This window comes from Grus americana, chromosome 10 (genome assembly GCF_028858705.1).
Source record: "Grus americana isolate bGruAme1 chromosome 10, bGruAme1.mat, whole genome shotgun sequence".
NCBI lineage: Eukaryota > Metazoa > Chordata > Aves > Gruiformes > Gruidae > Grus > Grus americana.
The window spans coordinates 12,493,473-12,508,723 of record NC_072861.1 but is presented as its reverse complement, the minus strand read 5'-3'; the positions used below and the strand labels follow the sequence as shown (position 1 = coordinate 12,508,723).

The 15,251-nt window shown below is 44.0% G+C and overlaps 1 protein-coding gene across 2 annotated transcripts in view; it reads left to right on the top strand.

Annotated features, from left to right (window-relative positions):
* Window positions 1–814: 814 nt before the first annotated feature.
* Window positions 815–15,251, top strand: part of FBN1 (fibrillin 1) — a 153,151-nt gene continuing 138,714 nt past the window's right edge. The window contains exons 1-2 of one of the 2 annotated variants that reach the window (XM_054836941.1): window positions 815–897; window positions 1,350–1,624. In XM_054836941.1, the coding sequence (XP_054692916.1) occupies window positions 1,455–1,624 (170 nt within the window). In that variant the 5' untranslated portion in view covers window positions 815–897; window positions 1,350–1,454. Of the gene's footprint in view, window positions 898–1,000; window positions 1,155–1,349; window positions 1,625–15,251 lie in introns of those variants that run through there. The other variant, XM_054836940.1, reaches the window with a different exon arrangement.

Here is a 15,251-nt window from a genome sequence, read left to right as displayed (position 1 = left end):
TTCAAGGGCTAGTGGTGGTTTGCTCTTCTTCAGGATTTCTAAATCAATCCAAAAGCGTAAGTAAGAACTTCAGGGCTTTTTTTTCCCTTTCCTTGATAAGGATGAGGCATGCATTTGTTCTGGAGCTGGCTGTAGAGATTTAGGAGTATGTACCAAAGAGGTCAGTGTGTTGGCATCTGTGTCGTGCTAGTTGCTAGAAAGTACGTTATTTATTCTACAGCAGCCTCTAAGGTAAAGCCAACGTCGTTGCTGTTTTTCCTTATAAGGGAAACAGATACTATTATGGTTTTTTTTTTTAAGCCACTACATAGATGCAAAATGCTGCACCTCGAGGATATACGTATTTCTTACATGGAGGCACAGGCGCCTACTTCCTTCAGTTCCCCCCCTGCTCCTGTGTTACACATATACTCCGCTGCTCAGCATTAGCCCAGACGCTAATGCTTCTGCCTCCCTGTGAGCCGAGGACCCGTGGGGTAACCTGAGCAGGCAGCGCTGCCTGGCTGCAGCAGGGCCCCGTCCTCCCGGGCAGGACCGCGTGTTTCCCGCGGCTCCTGGGGAGCCTCTCGGGGCAGAGCATCCCCCCGGTCCGGCGGCTTGTCGCAGGTGACCCGCCGCGGGGCTTGCCAGGGGCCTCCCCCCGCAGCAGCTTCCCGGACACCGCCGAGCGCCCCCGAAGTGGCGGTTTAGGGGTGGGGGGACATTTTTATTCACCTCTCTCTCGCGAGAAAGTGTTGCGCGGGCGATACTTGAAGAGGAGGGGGGGGAGAGAGGAGGGGAAAAAGGAGGAGGAGGGAGGGAGGGGGCAGCTGGAGCCGCAGCTGGAGCCGCGGTGGGTGCAGCGGCCGCAGCTGGAACAGCAGCGGGAACGGCAGCCGGCGGCGGCGGCTCCAGCGGGTGCGCGCCCCTCGCAGCGGGCTTCTCCTGGGGCGGGCGGGCTGGGCGCGGGGCTCCCTGCCCGCGGCGCGCCCCGGCCGGGCACCGCGCTGCGGCTGCCGCGGCTCGCTGCGGTGCCCGGCTCGGAGAGCCGGGAAGGGTTCATGCCCGGGCGACGTTTGCAGCCCCGGAGCGGCTCCGGGAGCGGTGGCGGCGGCCGCGGGCTGTCCGCGGCGGGTGCGGGAGCGGGAGCTCCCGCGGATGCTGTTGGAGGGAAGGTAGAGTCCGCGCGGCTCCGGGCAGCCCCTCGCCATCTCCCGCGGCCGCCGCCTCCCGCGGGCGGGCTAGCGCCGGGCTGGCCGGGGGCCGACGGCGCCGGGGCGCGGGGGCAGGCGGCGGGGGGCGCGGGGCAGCCGCGCCCGCTTTTCCTCCGTCCCTAATCCCCCTTCCTCCCCTTTTCTCTCCCCTCGCAGCTCGCCTTGGAGAGGCTGGTCGGAGACAGGGCGGCGGGGACCGGCGGACTTCGGCGGCGGAGAGGAGGCGGCGGCCGCTCGCAGCCCGGGGGCTCGGGGGACGCGATGTGGCGGGGGCGGCTGCTGGGGATCGCCCTAGGAGTTGCCGTGCTGTGGGCGTCCCAGGCGGGCGCCGCCGCCGCCGGGCACGCCGAGGGAGTGAGCGCCAAGGAGAGCCGGGCCAGCCGGGCCAAGAGGCGAGGGCAGGGCGGCGGCGGGCACGACGCACTCAAAGGGTAGGTGCGGGACCGGCCCCTCCCGGGGTGCCGCGGTGCGGGGAGCGGGCGTAGATCTGCCTGCATATGTGCGTGTGCATCCATTTCTATTGCCGCTTTGCGGTGGCAGCCGGTGGGGGTGGGAGAGCTCCCGACCCCCCCCCTTGGGGCTACCCATGTCGAGGGGCCGGTTGGGCTGGGGGGGTGCCGGACACCGCCCGCAGCATCGCAGGGCAGGGTAGTGCCGGGGCACGGAGCCCCGCCGCCCACCCGGGACCCCCTCGGCAGTCCGCGGGGCGGGGTGCTGGGTCCCCTGCGTGCTGTAGCCTTACTTTGCCTTTGGGTGAGTGATGCTTCGCAAGGATGAGCCGCTGCAGCTCGAACGTCACCAAGTTAGCTTCTGGGAAGGACACTGATAAAGGCACACCGCAGGCTTGTGCATTCCTCCCGTGTCCCGTGCTCCTGCTTTGCATGAAGCAGAATAGCGATGAGGCCCGGAGACCACAGCATGCCCTTTCCATTAGCTGTCCTCTCTCATCTTCACCTCAGACCTTTTGCGATGTGCATCTTCTTGTGTGCTCAAGTGAACTGCCTTTGCTTATCTGGTGTTCCTTGTGACCTGAGGACGGCAGGGGGGAAAAATAGGGACCGTTTTTTTTGTATCATCAGAGCTATCTAGTACTACTATGTGTGAGCTCAAGCAGACAAGAGTTTAAAATCATTATGAAGCATTGTGGTACATGCTTGGCAGAGTGGTTTTTTTTTTAAAGGGTAAATCTGTGTCGGGCAAACTGTTTTCCAAATTCTAATGCTACACCTTCCCGATGCAAAAATAATTGTTAAGTCAGCCGAAAGGCATTGCGTGTGTGTACGGTTGAAAATTTAGTTCACTGTAAAGGTGAAAAGCTTGCAATATTGGAAGAAAAAAGAGGTTTCCTTTTTCAGCCCATAGCCAGATTTTTCACTCATCAGGCAGAGGGCAAATGGAGCAAAAATTATACGGAGATGGTTATGCTTCAGTAAGGGATGCAAGATATTTTCTTTCTGTTCCTGATTTCCTCAACAAGGAGCTATTAAAACTTTATTTTTACAGGCCTTGATGAATATACTTTAATTTCTTGCTAGCTTCCTCATACTTGTATAGTACTTTTTATTTATATTCAGATTTGCAATCTTGGTGCTTTTTTTATGCTTGTCTGATTGGAAAAGGTTTATGTTTTTAGGTCCCTGTGCTGCAGAAATGGATGCAAGCTGCTGGTATTGTTTTTCAAGGATCTGATTTTGTAGGGTCAGATTCTCTTATTTTATTTCCTTATACCTTGTCACAAAGGTTGGACAAAGTAGATCCTTCCTGTGACAAAAACTGTTCTGGGAGGTGAGGAGGACATATAGTAAAGTGTGTAGGACTAATTGCAAGCAATAAAAGATGATAAGGAATATTTATCAGAAAGAGCCTTTATTCTTCAGGATGTTTTAATAAACTTTCTCATTATAGAACTCTGAGTTAATATCAGACTGACAAACACCATTTTCTGATCAGCAGGACAGAGTCTGCCATCTAGCACGTGTGCTGACTTGATGGACTTGGTGGGAGTTAGAGGCACGTTAGCTGAGGATAAAATTTCTTTGATGAGTATAACTTGTTCTAAAACCGCTGTTTAGACAGTAATAATAGTGCATCAAGAGATGATATTTCAGGTGTTAATTATTTTTTTAATCTAAAATGGGTTAGGGTAAGTATTTAGTCTTATGACTTGCTTCTTATGTTTAACTGAAGCCTTCAATTTATTATGTACTTTCAATGATTCTTCCTTTTATTGTGTATTACCTATGAGTTACATATCTACTTAACAATCTGCAAATCTAGAGATAATGGCAATATCAATTTTAGGTATTTTATGTCTTGCTCAATTATTTGGAATATTACGAATCTGAATGAATGCCCTTGGGAAGCAGATTCTTAACAAGAATATAATAATTTGTCAGATGATCTGAGATACAGCAAAGGCAAAACAAATTATTAGTTTGATTGCTTGTTAGACTTTTTTTCTGTAACTCTCATTGGAGGCTGAGTATAGAGTTCCCAAATTGCTTGGAAGAGATTGTTAACACACAGTCATCTTTATCATTGTTGGGTGAATCCTGCTGGATATTTCCAGTTTAAAAATTGCGAGCACTTCCTTAGGTGTGGTACTGTACTGTACAATATGAATAAAAAGAACTGTCATTTTAACAGACAAGGTTGGAACTAATTCTTTGGAAAGCCAGATGGAAAACATATTTTTAATGTAGAGGAACTGTATATACATTAGACAAGGAGAATTCATTGTTATTGAAGGACTAAACACTAAAAATATGATTTTACAAGAAGACATACTATTTTTTTAACTTGTTCATCAGTACAAATACATTTGGGAATCTGAGAGTTGTAGTACAAGTCATAACAGATGCTGGGAAACTTTATTTTCATGTTAGACTGAGACTTTTTTTCTTCTTTTTGCAATGAACTCTTGCTCTGATTGTAGGAGCATGGAGATACATTTCTAAAGAAAACCCTTTACATCTAGCCCTTTTGTGTATTTGATTATAATGACTATTGAAAGTCTTTTAGCATTTGAAAGTATTGAGGTTAGTCTCTGTGTGAATACTGGTCTTGTATGTTAAAATGAAGAAGTCTAAGATCTGTTTCAATTCTCATGATTTTTCCCACTTAACATTTTTTACTGCAAGCTGTTGATTGCAGGAGATGTTTGCTTTAGTCCTTGTGACCTTTGCTTCATTGTTTATACCAGTGAGCTGTCCGAACATATAACATGATTCTAGAAGTATATTTTAACTTTTATAATTATAAATTATTTGGAAATGCCTCTTATGTACTCATTTTAAGACTTTAAGCTTGCTGCTCATGTAGTTTGAACTGGTCCAACTACAAAGGCATTAGCAGTGAAGTCCTTGTCATGCCATCTATATTTGGTCTAAGGCAACGTGTGCTGGTGCCTCTAAGTGATCAGAAAGCAATCAAGATAAAGGCAATAATTATTTCAAAATAGAACTAAGTTCTCCATTCATGGAAATGTTGCTGGAATCCATTGTGATTCAGCAAGTTCAAGTAATAAACTGTTACTGAGACACTTTTAGCCTCTGGATCCCAAAAAATTTAACACAAATGTTAATGTGTTGAATCGTAAGGCATCGAGCTGTTACTCTGCTACGCCTTAAACACCTGAGAATGTAGCATCAACTTCTGAAGAATTAAAACCTACAAAACTGGCCATGAATGGGAAGTTTTCTCTAAACGATATATACTTGAAGTTAACCATTTATATATGTTTCAGTCATTTGAATATAAAGTAAAAAATAATTTACTGGTGATTTGATTGGTACTTGACTGAATACAAGAGGTATTGTGCTTAAAGATCTTAGAATTAATTAGGATTTCCCATTTTCTGATGATGCTAGAGAAAGACCTCAAAGTCTAATGAGGATCAGTCAGTTTTTAATATTTTAAGCAAGGTTTATCATGTTTATCGGTCTCTTCTCAGTATAATGGCCAAAGAAAGCAGTTATTTGCCTAACAAATAGCTCAGCAGAGATTTTAAAAATTTAAAAAACTAAAATTTCTTCAACATAGCTGAATTGTGACGTGACTCTAATTAAGACACTAATTAAATGCATTTGTGCAAGATTGACTTAATTTCTTTGTTTTTATTAAGTTGAAATGATAGTGAATATTGCAGAACAGAATAGTTGGCTCCAAAATGATTCATAAAGCTCTTGGATTAAAGCTATTCAACAGGGGATTGAGGTTTTTTGGACCAGTTTCTTTTGGTCATCCCAAATGATGTCCACAGGTTTACTGGTATGCTTACTTGAGTAAACTCGGTTGGATTTGACCCTTTTTATGCATCACTGCTCCCTGAAATAAAGTAAATCTCACAAATCTATAACATAATTCCAGTATTCAACTATATAATTAAGGCTTCTGGTTTTCGTTTTAAACCAATATTTACCGCTAAAAGCCCACTGAAGAAAAGCAGACTTTCCGTACCGGTAAATATTGGTTTATACTGAAAAACCTCAAACATTTTTCTTGCCACTTTTGGCCAGCACACCTCTGGCCAGCTGCTGGTGCCACACCTTGTCAGTGTCACTGTGAGCAGGAGGCAGCCTGACTATTTAGGAATAAAAATCTCAATTAAAAATACATGCAAGTTTCTGTGATACCTGATGTGCTGGAGCACCCACCTGGCTTCCAGGCGGCATGGCCGACCTCCTTCCAGTCCTCTGCGCTTTATGGGGTAAAGCCTGTATGGAGGACGAACAACTCTTAATGTCAGTTCATCCTAATGCAAAACCTGAAGTCCCTGGCAACTACATGTAGCGTTAAGATTTTGCACCTCTGAATTTATTTGCCAATGGCTGTGATGCTAATTTTTCGTTATTACATTATCCTTGGAAATCTAATTCTAGAGTGAAATGGGTTCATAGATCTTGGCACTGTGTTTCATACATGTTTCCTTTCAGTAGGATTGTATGACGGGATTTAATGTAGGTGTGACTTTCTCTGGGGAGCAGGATGTGTGGATGAGGAGTAGGGAAAGCAGACAGAACCAAGCAAGAAGCCAGCACAGAATCTATTCTGTGGCTGGCAATAGCTGTTATTAACAGTTGCTGAAGGGCTAATATTTGAAGAGGGAGTAGCATATTATTTTCAGTTCTGATCGTATAGCTGTCTTTCCCTGGCTGCCACAATAGGCTTTAATTACATTTTGGAATATATTAGTTTAAATACTATATGTAAATTTTAAAATGCATTTAATGAAAGCTGTCTGACAATAGTCTACACTGGATTGCTTTATCCAGAGCCAGTAGCAATGCGGAGCTCCCATGCTAGCATTCTTATTATAGCTCCATGTTGTTCTTAAGCCTGAAGAAAAACAGTAGAAAGTAAATAATCTTCAGGCCTACGTAGTCCTCATGCTTTTCACTTAGATTTCCAAATCCTGTCATTCGGACACCATCTCTTTAAAAGGCATGGCCTTAATCCCAATTCTGGTCTATGATTTATGAGGATAGACTTTTGGGCCTGCGTAGTTCATAGTGCAGAATTAGGACCAAATTAATTTTGGGCATAGCATACTATGGTTAAAACTTTGGGTGGCCACTGTTGCAGTCTCCCTTTCACTGGTGAGTGTCTTAGGCACCAACCACTTAGCCAGTCTTCCCCTCTGTGATCTTTTCTTTTATTATATTGTAGCTGGACACAAATGATTTTGAAGTGCCATGTGTCTGTTGTTTGAAATTTGAATTAGATCACCACCCCGCCTAAAATACATTAGAGGAATACTTTTTTTTCACATTTGATGGTAGCAAGTCACAAAAGAGCAAACAGGAAAAAGGCTACAATAAACAATATAGTAGCATTCTTGACATACTGTGTGAAACATGATCGTGTTGGAAATATTGTAAAATTGGCTCCAGGGACTCAGATGAAGCAGGTTTCCTGTCACCAAGTACCACTTTGCCAAGGTGACATGTTCAAGAACAGCAGAGCAGGATTGGATGTAGTTCTTTTTCTTTCTTCCACTCTTCTATTTATGTTTATTATTATTTATTTTGGGCAGCATAGCTCTTAGCTATATGAAGCTGGCCTGATACACTAACCCAGATGCTGCAGGATGGGTCACAGCTGGCCTCTGATGGGTTTGTACTTCGTGTACAGAGTGGAGCATTTAACATTGGATTTGCCACTTTATGTCCTATCATAGGAAGGTATGTTGCTGTTCTCCATCCTGAGGGGTCCTGTGTAAGGCTAATGGTGGCTATGACTCAATCGCTTGGCAGGTTAGAAACAGTTTTGTGCTACAGCTCTTACTCAGAAAACAAAAAATGTCATGGATTGCGCTTCGTTTCTTTCCTTGTGTTCCAGGTAATCATTTTCGCCCATGGATTTTTGATGGAATTGTCTAATCTTTTGTGCAGTGTTGTCTTCCTGGAGACTTTCTGATCTCAGTTTGTTGGTGTTGTGTCAGTTGAACTTTTACTGAGGGGGAACGGGTGGTGTTCAATCTTTAGAAACTGGAGGCGTAAAGGGTTGGGGGGGAAGAACAGCACCTGCAGGGAGTGCATCTGGTTGCAGCAGCGTACAGTAATTTGCAGGTTACATTGCAGGTTTCCAGAGAGAATTGTTTGGAGAAGGCAGGAGAAGCCTCTGGCATGTGGCAGGGCTGCTAACCACAGCTGCACGTTCCTCAAGCAAAAGCCCACTTAAGATTTATAAAAGTAGACTTCCCCCCGGTTGTTAGCCAGCACAGGATACATTTTGTGTTCAGTGGTGGTTCCACAAGTTGTTCACCAGATTCAGTCTGATCTGGGTATGTTTGCCTTGTTAGCTGCATAAACTACTCTATGTGCGACCTCACACTGCTGTGCCAGAACCTTTGGGGCTATACTGGGCTTGAGGATGCAGACTTGAAGTCAGCATAGGGCTGCTCAGTTTATTTGGGAGCAATAGGAGGATCACTGGGTTAGGGTTTGGCAGGGACAGTCCATCTGTCTGCTTCATTTACAGTGATCCTTATTGAATAAAATTGCAGCTTCTGTTTTCCTGTATGCTTACTTTCCTTTCCTATGATGTGTTGTTCAGCAGTGCTGCTCACTTAGGACAGTCTTTTTCATTGTCATTCGTCTTTCATCCTGCAAACTTGAATGGTTTATATATGAATGCCAATGCAAGTTTTGACAATGGTCACTTTAAATACATTCATGGACTCAGCAACCTATGATTATTAGAATAGTACTACCCAAAACGCAAGACCCAAACCATTTAGCCATACACATCACCAGGAAATCGTCCTCTTGATAGAAGTGTAGTAGACATTTGCTAATAGGAGGCCATCTCTACTTAAACAAGACTTGAGGAGATAGGGATCTTTGAATGTGTACATATGGAAGTAGTAAGAAATTAATTGTTAGCTACTTTGATTTGCAATAAGATCACCTTCCATCTCGGTCCTCTTCTTCATCTCCCTTCTGAACCTTAATGATGAAGAGGATCTAGATGCATGTGTGCCACTTTGGTCTTACTCCCCAAACTCAGTAAATATTTTTGTAGAATGGAACAATTGTGGCCTGGAGTGTTTCTGATTAACCATCACACTGTGCTGGAAAATGTATTTGTGGCTCTTTGGTCTTGTGTTGTGGATGTCTCCTTTGGTTGTTTTCTCATCCATTCTGACTTTCCCGCTTCAGTTTTATTTATTTTTTTATTTTTTTAAAGGATTTCAGACCTACTGAACATACTCATTCATGCTAAGGTTGATGTGCAGATAGAGACATGAGAAGAATAATTTTCTTTTTTTTTTGGTGACAGTTCAGTAAAGTTGGGCTCTTCTTTGGAAGGTACATTGGGAGGTAAAATGTAGCCTGTTAAATTAAAACCTATGCCCTCTGGTTTTGCTTACAGCTATTCACTGAAGTATGAAGGAGTTCTAGCTTTTATCTGGAAGAATATTTTGAATGTTGACTTGCTGGAGAATCTGTTGTTTTCCTTTCTACTTCTCATTTTATGAAATGATTCATGACCATTAAAGCCTCAGAAATACCAAATGAAAGCCGCAGTTCTTTTGTCTACAGTCTTAATCATTTTCATCCTCTTTTTCAAGCTTCCCCCTCTCTCATGTTTTGCTGGAGGACATCAGAATATCCAGTGGTGTTCAGCTGAGGTTTCAAACTAAAATTTGTTTCCTTTCAGGAACATTTTTTTTCCTGTCTCTTTTCTCCTTCTTTGTTTTTCCCTCTGGTGTTTAATCTTTTTCTCTTCCCTGTATACAGAGTAAATTGCCAGTTTCTGCTAGGAACAAGGTGAACTAAACCAGCGCAATCCGTATCAACAGGGTTTTCCCGTTGCCTTATGGCAGACATGCATTTAACTGGCCTTTGAAAACAGAGTATTGCTATCCCAGCAAGGAGAGAGGCAGAGGGCAGGATACAGTGTGTTGTGAAAGGAGGAGGAGAAACGCTACTATCTTACCTAAAATAAATCTTCCAGTAGCCTGAGGGAGAGCACTTTATAACACAAGATAATGGCATTGCTTAACACCTAAGGGCATTCACTGACAAGTATTGATAGAAGTGTCAGATTTATGAGACTCTTTCCCTAAATGTTTGCATTTGCTTCAAGGTGGGGATGGTGGGTAGGACCAGCTCATCCTGCAGCCTCTGTAAAAACCTTGGCAAGGGGCTGGCTGCTCAGCTCAGTGCATGGCACGGGCTGGCGGAGATCCTGAGCTTGCCTGTGATCTTTCTCTTGTATTAGAGGTCTCCCTCCATCAACAGCCATTAGCACGGTGACTGCGGGCAGTGGTGCAGGAGGTGTAACCTGGTCTCTCCCTGTTTCCCGGTTGGAAGTGACATCTGGAGAGCTAAGCATTGCCCTAGCTCACGGTTACATTTGTTTCCCATGGGATGCTATTTACTGCTAGCAGGTAGAAAGGTTATGATTTCTTGTACCCTGAATGCACCTTTATTTATTATTTTTTATTTGCCTGCTGGATCCCTCCTGTTTACCAGCCATGCTTATCTGGCCCAGCAGATAGTTGTTTTGTGGTGGCATACTTGTACTTGACATGTCTTACACACCCATGTAGACTGGGTGTCGAACTGGACCCATTGACATTCTCAAGTGAAACAATGAGGCAATACGTGCCAGAAACGCGTCTGTCCCTGGCTATGAATGAGAACAATGCCTGGCTGTCAGGTTAGATGAGTCTGTCCCTGCAAAAGACACAGGCAGATTTTCAGAGCAAGTGCGGAAGAATTCACTTAATGTCAAATGCTGTCGTTGGATTGCTGTATTTAGCTGTCACAGTGTGATGGAAGTTAGGGTTAGAAAAGTGTTCAGTGTTGCTGCAGGAAACTCGCATGTCATTTTGAACTCTTGACTTGCACATAGGCCGGAGCCAAAGACACCCGTAGAGCTGCTCAGCATGTTATTTTTTCAGTTGAACTGAGCCAGGATTCTGGGACAGCGGTATCCTTACTGTCAGAGTGAGAAATAGTTATCATATTAGGCTCTCTGCATGGCATAAACATCCACTCTCACTTATTGCATGGTAAAAATGAGTACATCAGATGCAATCCTTTGTATGTGAAAAACAAATTTTGCTTAAAAATGCATGCTTATCCTTTATAGGATAATAGAAGCTAAATTTTGTGTTTGCTCTCAGAGTCTAACATTGTTTCCTAGATTTTCCTTTTATATGATTGAAATAAATAGTTTCAAGAGTTCTCTTAATAATGTTGACTGAATGATGAAAAAGAGCACAGTGACTAAAACCATCCTGTTTTCTAGTATTTAGCTAAACAACAGAGGAGCTGTTTAAAGTATTTGGGGTACCTGGAAATGAGGCTTATGTGTGTTCAATGCAGGCCCGTGTCTGTGTTTTTTGCTCTATCCCATCCCCATAGTTAAGTTTCTCAGTTTGTGGATGTGCTCGCTGTAAGTGGTGAGGTCAAAGGACAACCAGGCTACTTGACTGGGCTTTCATGTGCAGAGTGGTATGTGGCAGGTGGCTTGGGAAGGCTGCCCATCATGTGCTGGAGCTGTTAGCTGCTGCACCCCATTGGGAACCAGACCTTCCCTTCCCGGTCCTGCTTTGCTTGCCACCCCTTAGAGGAGAGGGTAGGTGCCAGTGCAGCAAAAGGAGGTGCTTTCAGTATCGACATTTAGTCTGTGCACCAAGTACCTGGCCTTTGTCATTTGAGTGGGGAGGGACTTTGGAAGGCCATGTGGTCCAAGCCCTGCTCAGGAGCAGGGTGGACTGAAATCGGATTGCTCGCGGCTGCATCCAGAATATCTCTAACAATGGAAATTCTTGGTTCAGTGGGAAAGCTGAGTAAAGCTCCAGTGGATTCAGCAGAGCTGGGCCACTCTGTGCTTTTAGCATTTACTCTGAGATGTTGAGGAGTTCAGGAAGGTACATAAAGCTGTTTTATAGCAAAAGGTATAGATCTGATTACGTGTCTCTGGAAAACAACTAGTAAAAGCTGTTCCTCTTCACATTCTGGAGCCTTAGCTACTATTTCTTAGTATGTTGGTTATATTCAGACTTAGACAACCATATTTTTAAGACCAGCCTACCATTTTTTCAGGTGAAGTTTGTCATTCTTTTTAACTCCCAGTGCAAGCATGGGAGCACCACTCCAATTCTATGTGGAAATGATCAGCAAATAGTTCTGGCTACAGTTTTAGCAGGTACCAGTGTTACCCGTGTAAGAAGAAAAATAGGCAAAGGCTTCTTTAAAAATAACCGTTGGCTGATGATGTTGCTTTAAATTGTATCTCTTCTGCCAGAAAATTCGGTCCCTACGTTATGTTAAACATATGCTAGCTGCTGCAGCCAAAAAGTTAATGCAAGTCCTTCATTAAACATTTTCCTGCAAGGAAGAATCCCTGTGTGTTTTCCTAGGGAGAGGAAAAGTGAGTTGAGGGAGCAATTAGAAACCCTTCCCAGTATCTCTGCATCTCAGCTCAGCTCTAACTGGTGATCAGCTGTCTCTCTTACTCTCTCAACCTCTCTCTGCCCACACTGTCTGGTCTCTCTGTCTAATTTATTCGAGACCCACGCTTTGGGTTTGATTCAGCCTGGGTTACGCCAGCGTTGGCTGGTGCATGGCAGTGCTGCTGACAAAATTTCCGCCTGAAGCCTCGCTCACAGCAATGCCAGAAAGTCTTCCTCCCGTGGGAGCTGCAGATGGGCAGCTCTTTCTTCGGGAGAGGGCTGTAATTTCCTCGAGGGGTCACAGGCAGGGCAGAGCAGGGATGTACAGAATTAGCACACCCCCTGGGCAGGCTGCAGCATGGGGCTCTGGCTGTCTCTGCTGGGGCCCAGGAGAGGACAGCCACGATGCTGGAGGTGCCCTTGCCATGCCTGGGCTGGGTGATGTTCCCCACTGCCAGCTTCACACAGGGCTTTTGAACACCTCCCTCACTTCTCTGTCTGTCCCATACACTTGCTGCCTGGCTGTATCTGATAAGAAGGCACTGCCAAGCTTAGCGTGATTTGCTTCCCATCATTTTACATTGGAGTGCCTTCTCCACAAATCTGCCCCCAGTTGCTGGGTAATCGCGTGTAGTTTGGGAGAGCCAGGCAGCCATTTGTCCTTGCTGAGACAGGGCATTGGGAGCAGGAGTAGCAAGGGAGGGAGGGACCCAGTTGGTTCTTTCTGTGAGATGAAGTGGTGTTGCCCAGTGGAGAAGGGAGACCGTTTATCTGAGAATGTGTGACGGGCAGAGGCAGTGCTGCAGCCACAGCCCAGGGGTAGCACAGCGCTGACCTGGGGCAGGACCGTTGTGTCCGTCTGAAGGAGCTGACACTGCAGTCCTGCCCGGGCTCCATCCCCACGCGGGTGGGAAGGACAGACAAAGCTTTTCTTCATAATGGGGGTGGAGGTTCCCTGCGGTTGTTCCTGGGGAAGAGTATCTTCTAGTTTGGTGCACGCAGATGCTGTCAGCCAGACCTATTGCTCTCAAGCATTAGTTATCAGAATTTTCAGATGAACTTCATTCTCTCTGCTGTTCTAAGACTTCTCTAGTTGATGACTGTCTTTTGATAATTATTCAACTCATTTTGCTACTGAATTTGTACTTGCATATCATTAATTTTGAATATCTTTGATCAAAGTCTGGGCATAAGTCCTACTGTTTCTCAGCACCATACCATTACAGAAATCCTTTTATACTTTACAAGTTTGTAAGTGACTCTAAAATAAAGTGAAAGACTTGTCTCTCTTAAATTGCAATGGGAACAGCTTTGTTCCTGAGATGCTTTCTCCTTCCTCTGGGCTGTATAGATGCATTTTTGCTTATTTTACCATTAGAAATCAGGTTTTATAACAGAACTCTGTTTGTAGTGCTATTCAGGAAAACAGTTTTATAAGAATATAAAATGCTTCTTTAGTATTCATAGCCTATAATATCAGCAGGAAAATATGCTCTGTTAAGCACAACAGTGGATAACTGTTTAAAGTAAGTTCCATGACAGAGCCTTTACAATTTGAGTGATGGTTTCCAAGATTTTCCATGAGGTAAATTGTTATTCCCTTGATCTATCTATCTATTTATTTATTTGCTTATGGGGATTTATAGCTATAGTGTCTGATTGCCTCATAAATATCAATGAATTTAACTTCAAAATTAATTCTTTTTAAAGATGTTGTACAAATTGGCACAAGTAAAGAGCGCTCCCTCCCTCCCAAAGAAGTAGTGTTCAGACTTTAATATAGGTTCCTTTTATAAGCTAGACAGCAGCTTTATGACGAAAAAGTGTTCCACTGGAAAATGCACTTGTCAGGCTCAAACTGTTCCATGGAAGTACAGTATGATGGCTTTTTTTTTTTTTTTTTTTTTTTTAAAGCTAAGCATGCTGCATCTGCGTTGGAACTTCTTGGGTGTACAGCTTAGCCTACCCTGTGGACAGCCTCGAGGCTCCCAGAGTTTCTGACTTCATGGTTGCTGGCACATCTAGGTTTTCCAGAGCCCCATTTTGGAAACAGATTTTAAAAATTGGGTTTCCCTGTGGCACAAAAATCTGCTCCTGACTCTTAACTTGGACCAGATGATCCCCAAAGCTACGTACTTGCCGAGACTGAAATTTGACTGAGTACCTAAACATCACTGTATGGTCAGCCATTTATAGATTCTTACCAACGCCATTGGAAATGGGTGGTTCATGCCTGTAGGTTGTAACAGGTAGCAACAAACCCATTCTGTCTGTCTTAATAAGTTCCATTATTTCTTCTGACTGGAGAAGGTGAAAAGCAATCTCACTTTGTCTGCTTGCCAGTCTTACTTGGCAGATGATCGTGGAGCAACATTTGGCATTGATGAACAGGGAACTCTAGGAAAGTTACATGGTTATAGCCCTGCAGGGAAGTAGCTGACATTACTAAAACTGAATACATTGGAATTATATGAATAAGACTTTGAGGCTGTAACACCAGTTGCAGGAAGGAAAAAGGGCCCTGCGACAAGTCCAATTGTGTTGCTCACATTCACCTCAGTTACCACTTTGTAATTACTCAGAACCAGTGGAAGGGTAACAGTAGTGTTTGCTTTGACTTAAGTAGTTTCTGGCCAAGCACTTAATGAAAAGACTAGGTGTCACCGAAGTTGGTGTAATCAGAATACTTGAAATTGTATTAACAATGCAGATCCCTAAATAAATACAGTATAAAAGCCTTGTTAGTTAGAAAATGTGCATAAATAAATGTTTGTATATATCAAGATTGTTTGTCTTAAGTTGCCTCACCATATGAGGTAACGGTTGTTTACTTAGACATTGCAATACTAGGGATGAAGAACTTTCTGAAAGACCAAGGACAAAATAATAATAGAAAACCCTTCCTAAAACAATAAACACTTGTAATCTGTCTCTAATCTGTATACAGTATTTTAATAAAGCAATTTCTAGGAAGTACTAGTTTATAGCTAGCTTTAGTTACATTAATCTATTGAGTAATAGCTCAGAACATTAATAGAGGTTGTAAAATTTTCCTCTGATCAGACTATTAAACATACTACAAAAGGAGGCACATTTTTTTCATTTTTGAAGCTATTCTTACTAGCTTTACTTGTATGGATAGATGC